The 21,059-nt window shown below is 40.3% G+C and overlaps 1 protein-coding gene across 1 annotated transcript in view; it reads left to right on the top strand.

Moving 5' to 3' along the window:
* The first annotated feature begins 12,378 nt into the window (after positions 1 to 12,378).
* The window catches only part of LOC146966007 (GTPase IMAP family member 4-like), a 56,370-nt gene continuing 47,689 nt past the window's right edge, over positions 12,379 to 21,059 (top strand). Inside the window, exon 1 of the mRNA XM_085763986.1 lies at positions 12,379 to 12,532. Coding sequence (XP_085620112.1) covers positions 12,379 to 12,532 — 154 coding nt within the window. The remainder of the gene's footprint in view (positions 12,533 to 21,059) is intronic.

Here is a 21,059-nt window from a genome sequence, read left to right as displayed (position 1 = left end):
GGACCAATGGATCATTGGACCAATGGACCAATGGACCATTGGATCACTGGACCAATGGATCACTGGACCAATGGATCATTTGACCACTGGACCAATGGACCATTGGACCAATGGATAACTGGACCAATGGATCACTGGACCAATGGACCACTGGACCAATGGATCATTTGACCACTGGACCAATGGACCATTGGACCAATGGACCAATGGACCATTGGACCAATGGACCACTGGACCAATGGACCAGTGGATCATTGGACCATTGGACCACTGGTACACTGGACCACTGGACCAAAGGATCACTGAATCTCTGGACTACTGGACCACTAGACCATTCCAGTGGTCCGATGGTTCAATGTTGGTCCTGACTCTCCAGATGATCCATCACTGACTCCGGGTAAGAGCTACATGTGTTTCATGGTGTTGATGTTGGTAGTTCAGTTCATTTTTACCTTTATTGTCCACAGAGTTCAGCTAGCACGGCTGCTAGCTCTGCTAGTCTGTTAACTGTGTAACGACTCCAGATCTTTCTCTAAATTGGCAATGACTGTAAAAATCCTGTAGTGTGTCCCCAGCTTTAAAATGTGACAAGAAATTCAATGAAACCAAACACAGAGCAAGAACAAAAAACAAAAAACAAATTGTGAATAATACCAATAAGTTATTGAAGGATATTGTCCAGACTGGAGGACAGCGTGTCATATCAGTGTCTTTACGTCTTCAGTAGGTCACCAGTCTGTTTGCATCACTCTGCGTGTTTCAGTGGACGGACAGAGAATAAAGACATCTGTTGGTTTCTACTGATCTTCAAGAGGAAGAAGAAGTCGGCTGCTGTTTGTTTTATTCAGATGAACTCAAAGAGACCGAGGAGAGAGGGAGGGGGAGGGGGGAACTCCCAGAATTCATAGTTCCTACATGTGAGACTTTTTGATATCTACAATGTTAATTGTATCAAAAAAAAGAAGGAAAAAAAGAAAAGTTGACAGAGACGCTTACTTCAACCATTTTGGTAATTTCCTCCCTCTACAAAGAAATGTAAAGTAATTACAATTCTTGGTGAGCAGTGTGTGTGGGAAGATAGGGGGAGATTGTGTGTGTGTGTGCGTGTATGCGTGTGTGTGTGTGTACATTTCACACAAATGTGCACACGAGCTTCGCAATTAATTCCTGTGATTTCCTACCAGTCCTTTTACAGGCTTTTTAAATGTCATCCGCTGCTATGATTGACATGCAAATTTGTGGCTGGCACAGGGGCTAAATGTGGGGGGTGAGGGGGGTTGGGGGGGGGGGGGCAGGTTGAGCGAACCAGATAAGGGCATTGTTTCCCTGCTATAGGCTCGGGGAGGAGGGGAGGGGGAGGGGAGCGGGGGGGTTAACCCCTGCCATGCCTCCCATAGTGAGACACATCACACTGCTGTTAGTTAGCACAGTGGTTATGACGGGGGGGTGAGAGGTGAGGTGAGGTCGGTGTGTGTGTGTGTGTGTGTGTGCGGGGGGAAGGGGTGATGGTTCTCCTGCTTTAGTCAACAGCTGCAGGGGGGGTCACTATTAAACCTGCAATTAAACCTCACACTGAATTTAAAGGAGGACGCCACGGATTTGAAGCTCACTGCTGAAACCAGCTCTGTCCTCACTGTCACACCTGGTTACACACAGACACACACACACACATACACACACACACACACACACACACACAAGGAGCTGATTGGTAGAAAAAAATTATTACAAACAAACAAATAAAATAATGCAAGAAAGAAGGAACAGTGCAGAGCTGCAGCCTTTAAAGGGATAGTTCAACATTTTGTCAAATTGGCCCATTGCCATAACCCCTATAGTCATAGCAGTAGGTTCATTACCTTTAATTGTCGATGCAAGCTATTTTTAGAACGGCGGAGCAGAGCTGTGAGCTGCTCAGAGCTACGCTATAGCGCAGACAATTAAAGGTAACGAACCTACTGCTAAAACTATAGGGAATATGGCAATGAGCGAATTTGCCAAAATGCAGAACTACGGCGGACCTGAGGGGTCAGCTTGCTGCAGCTTGGGCAAAAAACAAGGATCTAGAAGCAGTGTTGGGGTAATCAGAACAGTAACTTGATTAGGCTATAAAGGGGTATAGGCTGATCAGTAATTTAAATACGTTTCCAGAATGATTTAATCTTTGTTTTTCCCTGTGCATAATCAAAATCATATGTTTGAGAAGAAATCGTTGTTTTAGCTGCTGTTTTTAAAGGTTTTTCACGGAGCGCGCAAGCAAACCCGTTTCTAGGCTTCTGTACTAAGGAACTGGGCCTCGTTTCAACAGCTTCCTGTTAGTGGAGTTTGACAATAAGCTGATTATACATAACTATTAACTATATATGTATATTAAATTATGAAGTCATTGTGGTTTCCTGTGACTGAGATGAAACTAAACGTTCAGAGTTTCAGTCGACTGAAGTTTAATGAACATGACGTCGACTGACAACAGGAAGCGAAGGAGCTCAGAGACAAACGAAGACAAGTCGACTGACTCCGTTTTGACAACGTGACAGAATTAAAAACGGAGCTCTGACGTTTGATTCAATTCAATTTACAGTCAATTAACAGAAATGAAAAGTATTAGAAACTCCGACTTGAGAAACGTCGTTAAATTGTCAGATGTAATTGGATCGGAGAGCAGAGAGCTGTTGTTGTGAACGCAGCCTGATGTGTAAATTAACGCTAATTACACTGATAGTAGTGAAACTCTCTCACTGATCTGTTGCTGTGGGAGCTACACACCACACAACAAGGCTCCATTATTATCATTATACTATCATTATTATCATTATTATTATGAATATTATTATTATTATTATACTGAACATGGCAGACTTACAGATTCTCTTTTTCGTATCAATAAAAGTCAAAGTCTGAGCTGCTGCTTTCTTAATATCACATGATTCTGGCTTCGAATATCATGGATGAATATATAAAGAGAAGGTGAAACACACACACACACACACACACACACACACACACTCAGAGCAGCAGTGGCGGCGGCGGCACAGAGAGAGAAAAATGTCTTGCACTTTTGGATGGGTCTAAAAGCGCCGGTTCGATAGCAGATGTTGAGAGTGCAGCAGCTCTAAGAGGCTTTTCATTGATCTGACGACTGCAGCTCCAAGAAAAGCAGAAATATGTTGATGTTGAGGGGGGCAGGGGGGCAGAGTCACATCATCCTGCAGCCGACAGACTGAGTTTGATGAGCTCAGACCTGTTAAGACCACTACAGACCAGTACAGACCAGCTCAGACCAGTACAGACCAGTACACTGCAAAAACTCAAATTCTTTCCAAGAATATTTGTCTTATTTCTTGTCAAAATGTCTCATTTCTAGTCAAAACTAAACTCTTTCCACTTAAAATAACGTGTTTTTAGATCATTTTCACTTGTTTCAAACTAATTTTCACTTGAAATAAGTAGAAAAATCTGATAGTGGAGCAAGTTTTTCTTCCTTATTACAAGCACAAAAAACTGGCAGATTTTTCTACTTATTTCAAGTGAAAATCTGCTTTAAAGAAGTAAAAAGTGTCTAAAAACAAGCTGCTTTTAATGTGATGAGTCTTATTTTAAGTGGAATGAGATTAGTTTTGACTAGAAATTACATTTTGACAAGAAATAAGACAAATATTCTTGGTAAGATATTTGAGTTTTTGTAGTGTACAAACCAGTACAGACCACTTCAGACCAGTACAGACCAGTTCAGACCAGTTCAGACCAGTACAGACCACTACAGACCAGTACAGAGCTCAGACCAGTTCAGACCAGCTCCTCTCCTCTCTGAGCCTGTTAATAAAACTGAACGCGAGGTGTGAAGAGCTCATTAAAGCTGCTGCTGCAGATAGAAAAAGAAAAAAAGTTTCACACTTTAAACTTCTGGACATCGATTAGAGAAAAAAAAGAAAGAAAAAAGTGTCATTTACAGAAGAAAAACTGCTTCTTCCTCTTCTACTTTCCCTCTCTCCTCTGTCCTCTGACCCCCAGATCTCAGACATCATGAAGCTCCTTCTCTCCTGTTGTGTCATTTATCAGTGTGTTGTTCATCTCTGAGCTAACGATGCTAACAATGCTAACGATCTGCAGCTTTGTGTAAAGTGAAGCTGGACTAAAGATCAGTGTAGTGAGTTACGTCTCATTTTATGGGATGTGTCTTTCGTTTTGTCGGCGAAGGAAATCTTAACCTTCGCATTCCCGTCTAAAGGGTAAAACGCAAAAAAGTCTGCTCCGATCTGCTCACGTCGTGTACACGTTTAGGCCTACATCACAGACATGCGCTAGTAGCTACAGGAGAATAACAAACATGTCGGATTCTACAAACCTTTGTGTCACCGTGTGCACGCAGATTTCCCCCCAAAGCGCTTGTCTATATTACGCCAAATAAAAAGTGAGAACGCAACGCCACTTTTGTGTTTTCTGTTCAGATGGTTTCCATGTAAACACATAGCCTAACTGTGCGTTCACACCAAAAGCTTCCAAAGCATCAAAACCCCGGAAGTCAATTCATTTTCAATGAGAGCCGACGACACTGAGCGACCAAAGCTTCACCAGACAAGAAGTTGAGTCTTGGTTAACTTTATGGTAATTAGCTATGACGTGGTTCGGCAACAACCTGTCAGAATAGAGACGTTCTTCGGCCCAATGACCAGCGCCATCGAACTTTGACGAGTGACCAAAGTTGCTTAAAATATTTGTCACTGTGGAAGCTGTCTTTTCTGAAGCTAAGTAACCCTCGAGCGTTTTTGATGCTTTGGAAGCTTTTGGTGTGAACGCCCTGAAAGAGACACAGTGTGGACGATACTGAGGCGTCCAATAATCAGAGGGTTGGTGGTTCGAATCCCAGTCGCTGTCACAGTGTCCTTAAAGACCCCTTACCCACCTGCCTTGTGTGAATGTGTGTGAATGTTTTGTGGTCAGAGGGGAGTGAATAACGGTTTCTGTAAAGCTCTGTTTAAATGTGTACGCTGTTATTATTATTACTGGATGTCCTTAAAGCCTGTCCATCCTCTTCCTCCTCCTCCTCCTCCTCCTCCTCTTCCTCCTCCTCCTCCTCCTCCTCCTCCTCCTCCTCCTCCTCCTCCTCCTCTTCCTCTGATAGCAGCTGATAAGTTGTGATTAATGAGGGCGGCCTCGTCGCCAAGAAGCTCAACATCTGTCTGTGATTTATTCTCCTTCATTCTGTCATCCAGCTGACTGTGTGTGTGTGTGTGTGTGTGTGTGTGTGTGTGTGGACCACAGACACACACACACACACACACACACACACACACACACTCCCTGCAGACGTCTCTGTATCTGATGAGATGCAACATGTGACAAATGGAGGCGACAGAGGAGTTTGTCACAGGAAGTCTCTTCTCTCTCTGTCTCTTGTTTTTCAGAATAAAAGCAGCAGACCTTGGCAGCTGTGGACACAAAAAATGTGCTTTTTGACTTTTTTTCTTTATAGTATTCAACTGGCTGTGTCACCATGGCAACCGCAGAGAAACTATACTGCAGCAGCGAGGAGGAGGAGGAGGAGGAGGAGGAGGAGGATAACAGGAGACTCTACAGGTGTGAGCCGACTCACCTGTAGAGAGGAGATGGTTCCATCCCATCATTAACTCTCTGTCTCTCTGCTGCAACAGAGAGGAAACACTCTGTCACACTGGAAAACAGGTTGTTAAAGCACCGACTCCACGAGCATCTGGATAAAAAATAATACAAGTGTTTAACTTCATGCAAAATCAGATCCACTGCAGATTGATGCAGAATAAAACACGAGTGTCCAACTTTATAACGTGCAGACGTGTTGTTTCCTTCCTTTATGGAATAAAAAGACAAATCATCTGTCTTCTTTCTTATATTTTTTGACTCTAAGGTGAGACACTGCAGGCAAAAACATTGTTTCTTTTGCTATTTTGCTTCTTTAACATGTCTTCTTTCAAACTAGAGGAAAAAAAAAGGTAAAATCCACATTACGGTTTTTATTTTACTTCATTTTGTCTCTTTCGTCTGTAGATTTCTCCTAAACTCACCAGGAGTTAGTCTGAGCCATGTCATGCCAGGCATCATTGTAAAGCTCTCTCTCTCCTGAACAATGATGTCATTTCATTTGTATCATAGCATCAAATCATAAAAGTAGGATTTACAATAACAATCTATGTAATTTTACAGTCCAAGTCTTTAAAGGCCGTTTTCTCAGAAAGAGTTTTTCAGACTCAGACTCTGAGCTAGAAATCTCCACTTCAGCAGCACTTCCAGACACCAAACCTTCCACTTTGATCCCTTTCTATATTCTGAAGGTTTTTACAGAGGGGATTGTTGATATATCATTCACAGCCTCATTTAGACAACATTTTATTACTAAAAACATGGTGACATTAGATGTTTTAGGGCTGTTTTAGAGTGATAAAAAGAGATATCCAGAATCCCCTCTGTAAAAACTAAAGACTCTAATGTGTCAACAAAATAAAACAAGAATTTTGAAAGTGGTTTTATCCGTTGTTCAGATTCCTGTTCTGGAAATGTATGCAAATTAGTTAACTGTCTCAATGTCAGTATGTTTCTGTTCATGCAAACTTCATGCAAAATCAGATCCACTGCAGATTGATGCAGAATAAGACACGTTTGCCCAACTAACCCTAACCCTAACCCTAAAAAGACAAATCATCTATCTTGTTTCTTATATTTTTGACTCTAAGGCGAGACATTACAGGCAAAAACATTGTTTCTTTTGCTATTTTGCTTCTCTAACATGTCTTCTTTCAGACTAGAGGGGAAAAAAGGTAGAAAATCCACATTATGGTTTTTATTTTACTTATTCACCTGTAGTGTCTCAACTTAAACTCAGACATGTTCCTCCTTCTGTTCTGGTTTAGTTTCCTCAGTTTCAACCCTTAAAGACACAAAATATATTTTTTGAGGACAGATGAGGCGGTCAGGCGTCGCTGCCTCTCCTCCACCTAGTTTCTCCTCTTTCTCCTCCTCCTCCTCTTTCTCTTTCTCTGCAGTGTCGCTGTAAAATTGGCAAATTCCCTTTTGCTTTCACTTAAAACGTCTCCTACTGGAAATGAGAGGCATAAATCAGCGAGCGCGTCTGGCACCAATGTGCCCGCTGTGTCACATCAGCTTGAATTTTTTACAACATGGAGGGAAAAGCGGCGGGGCCCGTTGACACTTCCCAGCCTGGGAGCTACTGTTAGTCAACCACTCATATCCATTTTTAATGAGCTCTCGGCCGTGATGGAGTGTAATTTCACCTCCCGGACCCGGTGACGCTATTTACTGTTAACGAGAAACAGCACAGCACCGGCCAAAGCTCCCGATTGGAGCGTTTATGAAACTCACAGGTTTATGACTTGGACCGGGTTGTGTGTGTGTGTGTGTGTTCTAGCCTCTGAGGCTCGGTTCTGTGTTGTGTGTAGACGATGTGTTTGAGCACAAATGAAAATCCAAGTGTTTCACATAGAAAATAGTTTTTTTTATCTTTAACAGGAGGAAAGAAGAGAAAAGTCTGAAGGTTTATTTTCATCTTTCCTGTCGCTGTAAAGTGAAAACGTTGGACTCTCAGGGCCTGATGATGATCTACTAAGATCCCAGATAACGGGCGCTAAATTGCGTGCTCCTAGTAAAATTTTGCGTGTTTGGTTAGCGTACGAAAAACAGGTGATCTAGTAAGAGTAACACACTAAATGATAACACACCGCAGTATTTAAATGAGGGTTTTGCGCATGGTAATTGTTTCCACCATGGAGAGTGTGGACAGAGAGCTGGAAAGACGCGAGGAAATGCAGAGATATAAGAGCTTTTGCTCTGCAAGGTATTAATTCAGTATCCGCAGCCATTTGTGGCAAAGCTGTGCCAGTTAAAGCAGCAGTAAGCGATCTGGTGGTTTTGTCTAACTTCCTGTCAGCAGATGGAGTTAGCAGTCCCCGCCCTCGTCCCTACGTCACCACATTCACGCGCATCCCTTGGCTGCACACACAGAGAGGACCGCCCCTTTATGCCGTTCTCTCTCCTCATTGGATAAAGGTTGTAGGATACAAGGAAAGTTTTCTCCTGGGCTCAGAGCAGAGCAGAGTGACTGACAGACCCGTGTTTCAGACCAAACACTCTATAGAAGTGATTGCTGTCGGAAGATACAACTATTTAAGACTTAGATTAACACAAACATTCACCTTACTCCTGCTTTTTAAGACTTGCCTTTCAAACGTCGTGTTAAATAAAGACACAAAAACTGCCACTGCAATCTGTTTCAGGTTTGGTAAATCACATTGCCTGCGCTAAATAAATCTATTTGCATCTACTACTCCCAGTATTTTGCGTGTTCTGGCAGAAACGCCCATATTTGCACAGTCATGGATTGGATATATTGCACATGCAATTTTGCCCGTGCGAGAGACGCAGTCCTCGGTGTGCCCGGTTAGTAGCTCAGCTTCACCATGTGTGTTTGCGCATGCAATCAAGTTTGCACACGTTTTAACACGCGCAATCCTTTAGTAGAATAGATCCTGCATCAGTGTTTCTGAAGCTTCATCATCATGTTATTGATCACAGATCTTCATTTTGTCTTCAGTCAAACACCTTGATGTGTGTTGTGTGTTGCAGCTGGCCACGCCCACTCCGAGTGACACCTCTGGTGCTGAGTGATCTCTGTGGTGGAGCATCTTCACCTCCACACTGCAAAAACTCAAAATCTTACCAAGAATATTTGGAATATTTTTAGTCAAAATGTCATTTCTAGTCAAAACTAATCTCATTCTACTTAAAATAAGACTCATCAAATTAAAAACTAGCTTGTTTTTAGACACTTTTTACTTCTTTCAAACATATTTTCTCTTGAAATAATCTGATAGTGGAGCAAGTTTTTCTTTCTTATTACAAGCACAAAAAACTTGTTTTCACTGGCAGATTTTTCTACTTATTTCAAGTGAAAATTTGTTTGAAACAAATGAAAATGATCTAAAAACAAGTTGATTTGTAGGTGATGAGTCTTATTTTAAGTGGAAAGAGATTAGTTTTGACTAGAAATGAGACAAATATTCTTGGAAAGATTTTGAGTTTTTGCAGTGCATCACCATGGTTACAGAGGAGTGTGTGTTGTTTTGAGTCATGTGACCTCCTATAGCTCCTGTCGTGCGTCTGTCTGATGGTTTTGTTTGCAGGTTTCTGCCGTGCGTCTGACAGCTGACAGCGTTTTGGTCGATGATGTTAACTCCATCCAATCAGTGAAGAGGTGACGGACGGTGGACTTCCTGTCTCTGGAGGCCGAGGCCGGCAGGAAAACGCCTTTCAGCAGCAGAGGTCCAGACTAACTGGTTTTACATTTTAGGAGCACAAGCAGAACATTTCGGGGATCAGACGGCAAATCGACTTGCAAAAAGAATATTCACATTTCTTTTTCATTCATGATCCTCACACACATTAACCCGACACCTGTGATGACAGATCACAGAGTCTTTGAGTCGCCTCTTCCACTTTTCACCAGTGATAAGAAAAAATAAGGCAAATTTAAAAAAATGTAAAGTTGTAGATGAAAAATGTATCTGATCTGTCTCAAATTCTGGAGCCTTGAACAGAGAGTTAGTTACACCTGACATCAACATGCATCTCCAGTGTTCACGTTGAGATCTGCTTTCACTGGCAGATTTTTCTACTTATTTCAAGTGAAAAATAGTTTGAAACAAGTGAAAATGATCTAAAAACAAGTTCATTTTTAGGCGATGAGTCTTATTTTAAGTGAAAATAGATTCGTTTTGACAAGAAATTAGACATTTTGACAAGAAATAAGACAAATATTCTTGGAAAGATTTTGAGTTTTTGCAGTGTGAAGTTGTGCTGTTGTACGCACTTTTCTCATCCTGACCGCTGCTGTCCACCAGAATACTTTGTTTTAGAAACCGTAGCAGGCGCCACAGTGTACGTATTTTCTGTCCGTGTAGTTGTAGGCCAGAGTGTCTTATGGAGGTTATCTGATGTTATTTATGGCTCTTCAACAAGTAGAAACAGTCCCATTTCCCCATTAGACAATGTTTTTAACATTGTGCAGCTGAAACCAGTGGAAAGCTTAGTGGTGGTGACCGTGTAGTCGTCTGTTAAAGCCGTACGTTAGCTTTTTACTTCTTTTTACATCACATTAAGCTTCAGATACGGTAGAAAAGGAGTTCATATGTGAAAATTATCTCACTGACTAAACTTGGAAGGATCATAAACTGGTCTTTTATCCTTTTATCATCCAAAACACAAAGCAGAAATAACGTGATGAACTTCAGGGTTTTGACGTCAGACCTGGATCAACTCTATGGGGTAACCCTTGAATTTACAGGTCGTTTATTACGTGATAATGTCCAGAAACAGCCTAGAAATAACGGTCCCTTTCATACTAATGTCATGTTTTTCAAAACGGCAAAAGATTACACGTGCTTTTCATGCTTTGTATTTTTGGGGAAAGGCCAGAATTTTATTTCTAAGCGATTTCTACGCATTCAATTGTTATTTCTTGGCTATATTTCTCGACATTAATATGGAAATTGATAGTTCTTTCTAGGCTATTTCTAGATATTATCACATAATTACCGGCCTGTGAATTAAAGGGTTACCACAGACACATATTGTGGTGGATAAACAGTGAGGAAGCTGCAGTCGGAGCTCTGGTTTCTCTCTCTCTGTCTCCATCAGGTCTGTTCAGCTGCAACACTGTGGCTGCTGGTGATGATGTGTGGAGGGAATCGAACAGGTGTCGGAGTGGCCCCCGGTTCACCGCGACCACATGTCGCCACAGAATCCACAGAGACTCTGTGTGAAAATAAAATAAAAACACAAACGGCCTCGAATTAAAAACTCAGCGCCGAGTTCTCCCGAGCCGCTGCCGCTCAGTGAACACACCACGCACCGAGATGAATCATCCTCATCATCATCTTCATCTTCATCATCGCCACGGAGACGGATGAGTCATGGCCACCAGCAGCAACATTAACGCTTATTATTTCTGTTTATCTTCTCTCTGCCTGCACCGAGCGACCCGGTGCTACTACCCACAATGCACCGGGGCTGAGTCACCGACAGGACGCTAACGGGTGTTAGCGCCGTGTTGAACCGCCACGGAGACGATGTTGTCGTGAGTGTTCGTTAATTAGTGAGAAGTTGTTTGTTGTTGTGGTTTGTTCTACTTTTAATAAACCAATAAAACTTTACACAATGTTTTTTTAATCTGTTGTTGATACAAAACTATTAATTAGTGAATAAACGTCAGGATGTTTGTTCTGACATCGCTTCTGGTGTCTGACAGCTGCTCCAGGTGTCAAAGGTCAAAGGTCAAGGAGGAGGAGGAAGGCCAGAAACTCAGGATCAAACACCAAGAACCAGCAGGAGGAACCAGCACCAGGAAATATCAGGATCCATCAGAAACCACTTACTAAGGAGAGGAACTGGTCCAGACTGAGACTTGGGAACCTGAACAGGTGGATCACGTCTGGCTGAAGGTCCTACACACTAGCTGCGTTTACATGCAGTGTTTTCCTCAATCTGATTGTAGACAGTCGTATTAAATGAATCTTATTCAACCTGTTTACATGAACACTAAATAAAGATCCACATTCAATCCGCGTACACATGGACCAGCTGAAGCCGATTAGAAGCTCTAGCTGCGTTCCGATCCACAGTTTACTTGGACAGAGCCCCCTACTCCCTACTCCCTGCTCCCTGCACAGGGAATCTGCCGTAGGAAACTTCACTTAACCGATATAACACCAATCAGAACACCCTGCAACGTCACAGCTGTTTCCGGTCGAGTTTAAAAATAAAGTTTTTAAATGTCAAAATGTTTCACGCCTCTATCACCGTTTAGACAGATCTGAAATGATTGAAGAAACATTACTATTTCTGTGTGCACAAGCAAAGCAGTTTTGTGTTACAATGCGTGGTATTTATTCAGTTTGGGGGTATCAGGGTGTGTAGAAAGCATCAGTGGCTCAGCTGACAGGAAAGCTAATGGCTGTTGCTAAGCTAACGGCGGCAGCTAAGCTAACGCAGCTAAGCTAACAGGACGTCAGCTGTTAAAACCCTCCCGTTGTGGGACACCACATGAAACTACTCCAGTTAGCTCAGTCATGTTGTAACTAAGATATTCACCGGAAAAAATACTTTTTCATGGAGCGTTTATTGAGCCACTGAGCTATTAAAGTTAGACAGGTAGCTAACCGTTAGCCCTGCCAATTTACGTAACGCACGTAAACGGACCGCAATGGCTGATGGGTAATATCGGTTGTCAACATCCGGTGAACTGGGCGAAGTGAGGAACCGTTGTTCACTCCCTCCCTGCACAGTTCACAGTTCCCTTCAAACTGCTCCCTGCGGTTTGGAACCACACTGAACATGGAGAACACCCTGTGTAGTCCACTGCGCAGGGAACTTCAGGTCGATCGGAACGCACCCTTTGTCTCAATTCAGCGGCTGCCTTCGGAGGACTCAGCCTACGCCGTCTCCGGGGGCAACGGCTTCGGAGACTCCTCTGGAGGCTACGTCAACCGTCGGTAAATGAGACGGTCTTTCCTGGTTGAGTCCGAATGTAAACAGCGTCCTAATGTTGAACATTTGAAAGTGGCGCTTGCAACGGCTCCTTCGCTTCTCCGCTCCTCACCTGTGCGGCCAGCGGCGCCCGGCTCCATGGCGACCACGCCTCCAAGCCGCCACAGAGCCGCTAACGTTCCATAGCATGCTACGTTGCTAATAACAACAACACAGCTTTTGTCTTCCCTATTTCCTGTTTCCTATTTCCCGCCAACGTCAATACGTGATGCCTACGATGATGCGCATGCGCAGAATGAATAATCCGCTCTATCAACCGAATCCCCATTTACACGCGGCATGAAGCTGATTATCAATCGACGTAGACGACCTCTTTCAATCCCATCCAGTGTTTACATGAGACATTTAGAATCTGATTGACCTCTTAATCTGATTGTAAATAGGATTTTTGGACGCATGTAAACGCACCCAATGACAGGAAGTGACACGTCCAACAGACACACAAGATATTTCAAAATAAAACAGGAAATAAGAAAATTAAAATTCCAGAAGAAGAGTCTGAAAGTAAAAACATGAAAATCTTCAGACCTTCATTCAGCTCGTTAAATTTAAAAGGTTAAAATTCCAGTCAGTAGTATTGATCTATTGATCTGTTGATTTATTGATCAGCATGTGACTCAGTGCATCGACCCACAAGAGGAGTCAACAAGGAAACAAAGATTAAAAGAGAGTGAAGGGAAATAAACGAGGATTAAAAGATACAAGAGAATTTTCTCTGCTTGTGTTGTTGTTTTTGCTTTGATTCATCTTTTCAAAATAATAAATCGAGTTAATTTCTGCAAACAAAATGAATAATGTGGTGAAACTTCAAGAAGATTCATTTCATGTTTGTTGTTTCATGACTTCAGAAGATTTCATCCACATTTTATTTTATTTTTTGCATTTTTATAAAAACATATTTTTATTCAACATGTTTTTTTGTTTTTTTTACCCCTAAACCTGAATGTTTCATATCAGAATCCTGTTAAACCGACCGATCAGAGTTAAACTTGTATTTTATCCATTAAACATTAAATCTATTAATGTGAATTAAAGCAGCAGCTGCAGTCGACCAGCTCATTACCTCTTATGATCATCTAGTCTCCAGATCCACTCAACGCTGCCTTTTCATCATCATTATTATTACGTATTTTTATCATCATTCTGTGAGTTCTCGTTTATCCAAAAGTGTGTGAAGCAGTGAAGGCATCGCGAGGCGTTCAGGGACAGCTCCGGCTTTAAGAGCGTCTGTTATAATAATCAGAGGGAACGACGACTTCTTCACTTTTATTCTTTGAATTTACAGAAACTGTTTCCTCCAAACACAGATGCATGTGTGAGCTGCTTTTACTGCCGAGTGTCTGATGTGTATGGATGTGTTTACAGCGTTCTGTAGATGTGTGTTGATGTGTGTAGATGTGTGTAGATGTGTGTAGATGTGTGTTGATGTGTGTAGATGTGTGTAGATGTGTGTTGATGTGCTACTTTGTGTTTTTATGGACAAACTGGAGCCAAACGATCTCGTTGTGGACGATAAAGATTTTTTCTGTTTTGCACTAAAGCTGAGAGTTACAGCTGTGAAGCGTCACGCTGGTTTTATGTACACGCTCGTTGTTGTTGTTGTTTTGTTTTGTTTTGCAGCTCGTCCGTCTTCAGTTTCCACGGCGACCTGCTGAATATAGAGTTATGTTTTTGTGTCTTTTTTGTGAAGAACTTTTTTATTGAAGCACAGTGAATACAGCATAGAGCCATCTTTGCATCATAGGAGTTTTTTTGGCAGCTGTGAGGCCGCTCAGCAATAGTTTACGCTGTTTCTCACTTTATATGTATTTGAGAATCATCACTAAAGGGATAGTTCACCCAAAATTGAAATTTCACTCATTAATATCTCCTCCCCCTCATGTGGACTAAGGGCTGGGAGAAGTTTCAGAGTCCTCCGTGGCTTCTCTGAGCTACAGGGGGTCTCGGCGTAGCACTGCATGTCCATATGACGGTTGAGAACAGAGCTCACTTTTCTTCGTCCAAAAAGACACACCAAAAAACATCCAAATACCTCCATGCTGCTCGTCTGTAATGTCCCTCGATCCTGTATTGAAGCCCTGACATGAGAAATTGTCCTGAAAAAAATTAAATAAGTAATGTAAATATAGACTTATTTAATTTTTTTCGGGACAATTTCTCCCAGCCCTTAGTCGACATGAGGGTGGGTAGATGATGAGTGAAATTTCAATTTTGGGTGAACTATCCCTTTAAAGTGAATGAGTTGGTGATTTTGATTTTTGGAGGCGAGAAAGATGTTCTCCCACACATTGTTCCAACATTGCAAAAACTCAAAATCTTTCCAAGAATATTTGTCTCGTTTTTGTTGTTTTTAGATCATTTTCATTTATTTCAAACAGATTTTCACTTGAAATAAGTAGAAAAATCTGCCAGTGAAAGCAAGTTTTTTGTGCTCGTAATAAGGAAGAAAAACTTGCTCCACTATCAGATTTTTCTACTTATTTCAAGTGAAAATTTGTTTGAAAGAAGTAAAAAGTGTCTAAAAACAAGCTGCTTTTTATGTGATGAGTCTTATTTTAAGTGGAAAGAGATTAGTTTTGACTAGAAATGAGACAAATATTCTTCATAAGATTTTGAGTTTTTGCAGTGAAGAAATGTCGTCGTCCTTCTGACTGAAGTCTCTCAGCTCCAAGTCTCTGGTTGTCCAGACAGTTTGGAGTTCATCCAGTTTATCAGATGTTTTTGTGTCTGAACTGTTTTTTTCTGTCGTTCTCTTTTCATAAAGTGAGTTGATGTTGATGTTTCCAGACTCTGACAGTAACACGCCTCGGTCACGTGTTCAGACTCTAACGTGTTGTTTTCCACACGGCTTCATTTACTTTTTTATTTTATTTTTTACCAACGATCGGCGGCAGAAATAGAATCAATTACCCAGAAGCTCCGGCTGCTGCTGCTGGTCTGAGCGCTCACACGCACTGGAAACACACGAACGAACGCAACAACATCCATCAGTAACTTTTCACCATGGCAACGCTGAAAATAACCACCACCCACCAGCCACCAGCACCTAACCTCCCCCCCACCCCCCCCCCCCCCAACGCACGTTAACCAATCTGGGAATGTAAGGTGATTATCAGCAGCTGTTCACACACACACACACACACACACACACTGAGCCTGTGAACATCACTTCTCACTAATTAAGTTTGTTTATAAGAGATATTAAGTTTAGCAGGCGTAGGTGTGTGTGTGTGTGTGTGTGTGTGTGTGTGTGTGTGTGTGTAACCTTCACAGAGGTAAATCCTGCTGCTGCTGAGAAGCTTCAGTGTAAACACACCGAGGGAGGATGTGTGTGTGTGTGTGTGTGTGTGTGTGTGTGTGTGAGCTGCTGTTTGACGATGAACCTGCATCAACACGAGGAAACTTAGTTCAGACTCTTCTTGTTCTTGTTCTTGTTCTTCTTGTTGTTCTTCCATATGAGAGGAATGTCAGGGTGTGTGTGTGTGTGTCTCGTTTACACCTGTCTTTAACCCTCTATGGTACCATGTTGCCACCACTTTCTGGCCTGTCACATCTCCACAATTCATCCCATTTAATGCTGTAATACTTTAAAAAAGAGAGGAGACCTTAGAGAACCAATAACAATGCTTTAATTTATCACATGACTTTCTAGAAGCCACTGAAACCCTTTTTGTAGACTTTTTCAAAGGAAACAGGTTTGCCATTTTGCTCCACTAAAACGGTGTGAAAACATACAGTAACTTCCTGGCCCTTTTTCATCTGGAAAAAAAAAAATATATTTACACTAATAGATTAGTAAAGTTTAATTTTTAATAGTTCCATGCAATTTATTTACTTATTAAATAATGGAAACTTGTTAAAATGCACCTGTTGCCCCAAAGCAACAACGTACCATTATAGAAAATTGCAACGTTGCCTTGAGGCGACAGTGGACCATTATGGAATCAATATTGCATTATGAGACTATGGTAGTGTGTGTTTAGGTGTAAATATAATGTTCAAAAACATATAATTCATCATAATTTAGTTTTTTTTCCTTAATAAATGTGATTTTGGATGCAGTAAAGTAAACATCAGGCTATTATGATGATGATGAGGAAGATGAGGATGAGGCCAGTGAAGGTGAAAGTCTACAGAGACTGGCCGGTGTTTCTAATACAGTAGATGATGAACCGTAATGGTACAATGTTGCCTACAGGAAACAAATCCCAAAAACTAAAATTTCTTTAGATTATGTTTATTTAGTCTATTTTGAGACATAAAAACACTCCAAACATTTTTTTCCCCCGCTGGCATCATAGTGCAGCGTACCATAGAGGGTTAAAGGACAATTGCGGGCAAATCCAACCTGCGGCTCTAGTTTCCTGATATTTTAGGTCTAAATGAAGGAGTCTGAAGAGTTTCTTTTCAACGTCTCGTGTCCTGCAGTAGTTCTGTTCTGTCTGTCCCTGCATCGCCACGGCAGCGATGAATGGGAGCGGACAGCATTTCAGCTGTTGAGGCTGTTTACATCCCTCAAAACCACATTTTTTTCCATAGACAGCGTCAGACGTCTTCAAACAGACACCGAGGGGTTTGTTAACTTCAACACTGCAAAAAAGGGGGGGTCTAAAAACAAGATAAAAACACTAAATCTGAGGGCAAAGGTACTCAAAACAAGTGAAAGTATCTGTCCGTGCAGCAAGATAATTTCACTTGACAAGATTTCTTAAATGAATATTGTTAAATCTAGAAATAAGCATGTCTACGGAGGTATTCGGAAGGCTTAAAATAAGCCAAACATGCTGGTTTTAAGATAAGATTACTTCAAATTTAACTTTTTACAGCCCTAAATTAAGTGAAATATATTAAGTGTAAGCATAAATAAGCATGAAATGCTGGTTTTAAGATGAGATTACTTTAAAAAGTAACTTTTACAGCCTCAAAATAAGTGAAATATACTAAATATAAGCAATTACAAAGAAGATTTTTCTTACTTTTAGCAAATTAAGCTGGAAATTAGTTAAGAAAAATATTAAATTTTGAGAAAAAAATATTATAGTATTAGTGAAGAATGACTAACATCTGTCTTTCATATGGTCAAGCACTATCTGATTGTAATCTGATTACTGAAAACACATGTTAAAGGGATACTTCACCCAAAATTGATACTTCACCAATCATCTATCACCGTCATGCCAAGGAAGGGTTTGGAGAGTCATCAAAACTCTTTATATTTCAGTGTTAAAGTCTGAAGTCGTCCAGCCAGTGACTTTAAAGATGAACTCTCTGTGTTGCTACAGTAACCCTCCTCTCCTCCATGTGCATTCATGGATTTTACTATTTGTTTCTGCTGTTTCCTGTTATGAAATTCATATTTATATTATGGTTTTAAATAACGATGTGATGTTTAATTGTGTAACTGTTACCTCGGTGGAGGCTCGTTTTAAATTAATAAAATAACATACAATACAATACATATGAATCACTTATTCATTTATATGCATCAATATCATATTTTTGTTATTGAGTGTTTGATATAAAATCAGAATCTGGTTCATGACCAAACTGATAAAAACAGTGAAAGACAGAGAGAGAAAAAAAAAAAATAAGCAGGGAAATAAAATATAAACATGTCACAGTAGTTGTTTTTTCCAGCTCGTCCAAACTATCTAAAGTTTAATCTTGGTGTATTTTCTGCTGTAAACTTTAGTTCTGAAGTTTCTCACCTCGTGTTGACTCAGACTGAGAACAGCAGCAGCAGCAGCAGCAGCAGCAGATACATTTAGATTTCTTTAAACTAATCAGAGAGAAACTGGATTTTATTTAACAAGAGAAGAGAGGAGAAAAACACTGAAACACAGCGAGGTGAGAAGTTTCATTAACTGATCTGAGAACAGGCAGAGGTTGTGTTTTTCATTTTTTATCTTTAATGTTTGTTCAAGTCCAAGAGTTTTAGGTTATTATTTTTAGCGTGTGAGCTAACATGAGATCTGTGTTTGTGTGAGTTAACGTGATTATAACAAAAGTTTCCCTTGTGCACGAGTTTGATCCAAAGTCTGAACGAGTTGTTTCTGTGATTCTACTCACGTTTTTGATGCTTTGGTTTTTCTTTGTTTTTGTTTCATGTAGGCTACAATCAGGGCCGTTGCTAGGAATTCTGGGCCCCCTTAAAGAATACTAAAGTGGGCCCCTCCCCCTAACTTTTCCTTTTTTTTTCTTAGACTACGTATGTATTATCGTTTTTTATTTAGCCTTCTTTGTTCTGATGCTAATGCAGCATTACACTGCAAAAACTCAAGTATCTTAGCAAGAATATTTGTCTTATTTCTAGTCAAAATGTCATTTCTAGTCAAAACAAATCTCATTCTACTTAAAATAAGACACATCATATTAAAAGCAGCTTGTTTTTAGACACTTTTTACTTCTTTCAAGCAGATTTTCACTTGAAATAAGTAGAAAAATCTGATAGTGGAGCAAGTTTTTCTTTCTTATTACAAACACAAAAAACTTACTTTCACTGGCAGATTTTTCTATTTATTGTGAATTTAAGTGAAAATGATCTAAAAACAAGTTAATTTTTAGGTGATGAGTCTTATTTTAAGTGGAAAGAGATTAGTTTTGACTAGAAATGAGACATTTGGACAAGAAATAAGACAAATATTCTTGGAAAGATGTTGAGTTTTTACAGTGTACTATGAGTATTAGTCAGGGTCTTACACAGAATAAATCAGTCATACAAAGATTAGACTACTGGGGTTTTTTATGGGCCCCACTGGGCGCTGGGCCCCTAGAGTTATCATCACCTTTATACGGCCCTGTCTACAATAAAGTTAAATTTGTATGAAGCATCATCATCATCGAACACTTCAGACGATCTCACTGTTTGATTTAAAATGTGTGTGTGTCTCGTTTACACCTGTCTTTAACCCTCTATGGTACCATGTTGCCACCACTTTCTGGCCTGTCACATCTCCACAATTCATCCCATTTAATGCTGTAATACTTTAAAAAAGAGAGGAGACCTTAGAGAACCAATAACAATGCTTTAATTTATCACATGACTTTCTAGAAGCCACTGAAACCCTTTTTGTAGACTTTTTCAAAGGAAACAGGTTTGCCATTTTGCTCCACTAAAACGGTGTGAAAACATACAGTAACTTCCTGGCCCTTTTTCATCTGGAAAAAAATATATTTACACTAATAGATTAGTAAAGTTTAATTTTTAATAGTTCCATGCAATTTATTTACTTATTAAATAATGGAAACTTGTTAAAATGCACCTGTTGCCCCAAAGCAACAACGTACCATTATAGAAAATTGCAACGTTGCCTTGAGGCGACAGTGGACCATTATGGAATCAATATTGCATTATGAGACTATGGTAGTGTGTGTTTAGGTGTAAATATAATGTTCAAAAACATATAATTCATCATAATTTAGTTTTTTTTCCTTAATAAATGTGATTTTGGATGCAGTAAAGTAAACATCAGGCTATTATGATGATGATGAGGAAGATGAGGATGAGGCCAGTGAAGGTGAAAGTCTACAGAGACTGGTCGGTGTTTCTAATACAGTAGATGATGAACCGTAATGGTACAATGTTGCCTACAGGAAACAAATCCCAAAAACTAAAATTTCTTTAGATTATGTTTATTTAGTCTATTTTGAGACATAAAAACACTCCAAACATTTTTTTCCCCCGCTGGCATCATAGTGCAGCGTACCATAGAGGGTTAAAGGACAATTGCGGGCAAATCCAACCTGCGGCTCTAGTTTCCTGATATTTTAGGTCTAAATGAAGGAGTCTGAAGAGTTTCTTTTCAACGTCTCGTGTCCTGCAGTAGTTCTGTTCTGTCTGTCCCTGCATCGCCACGGCAGCGATGAATGGGAGCGGACAGCATTTCAGCTGTTGAGGCTGTTTACATCCCTCAAAACCACATTTTTTTCCATAGACAGCGTCAGACGTCTTCAAACAGACACCGAGGGGTTTGTTAACTTCAACACTGCAAAAAAGGGGGGGTCTAAAAACAAGATAAAAACACTAAATCTGAGGGCAAAGGTACTCAAAACAAGTGAAAGTATCTGTCCGTGCAGCAAGATAATTTCACTTGACAAGATTTCTTAAATGAAGATTGTTAAATCTAGAAATAAGCATGTCTACGGAGGTATTAGGAAGGCTTAAAATAAGCCAAACATGCTGGTTTTAAGATAAGATTACTTAAAATTTAACTTTTTACAGCCCTAAATTAAGTGAAATATATTAAGTGTAAGCATAAATAAGCATGAAATGCTGGTTTTAAGATGAGATTACTTTAAAAAGTAACTTTTACAGCCTCAAAATAAGTGAAATATACTAAATATAAGCAATTACAAAGAAGATTTTTCTTACTTTTAGCAAATTAAGCTGGAAATTAGTTAAGAAAAATATTAAATTTTGAGAAAAAAATATTATAGTATTAGTGAAGAATGACTAACATCTGTCTTTC

Source organism: Trachurus japonicus, chromosome 20 (genome assembly GCF_045865225.1).
Source record: "Trachurus japonicus isolate A0001 chromosome 20, Traja_1.0".
NCBI lineage: Eukaryota > Metazoa > Chordata > Actinopteri > Carangiformes > Carangidae > Trachurus > Trachurus japonicus.
The sequence above is the reverse complement of the archived record's forward strand: the minus strand, read 5'-3'. Positions and strand labels throughout refer to the sequence as shown.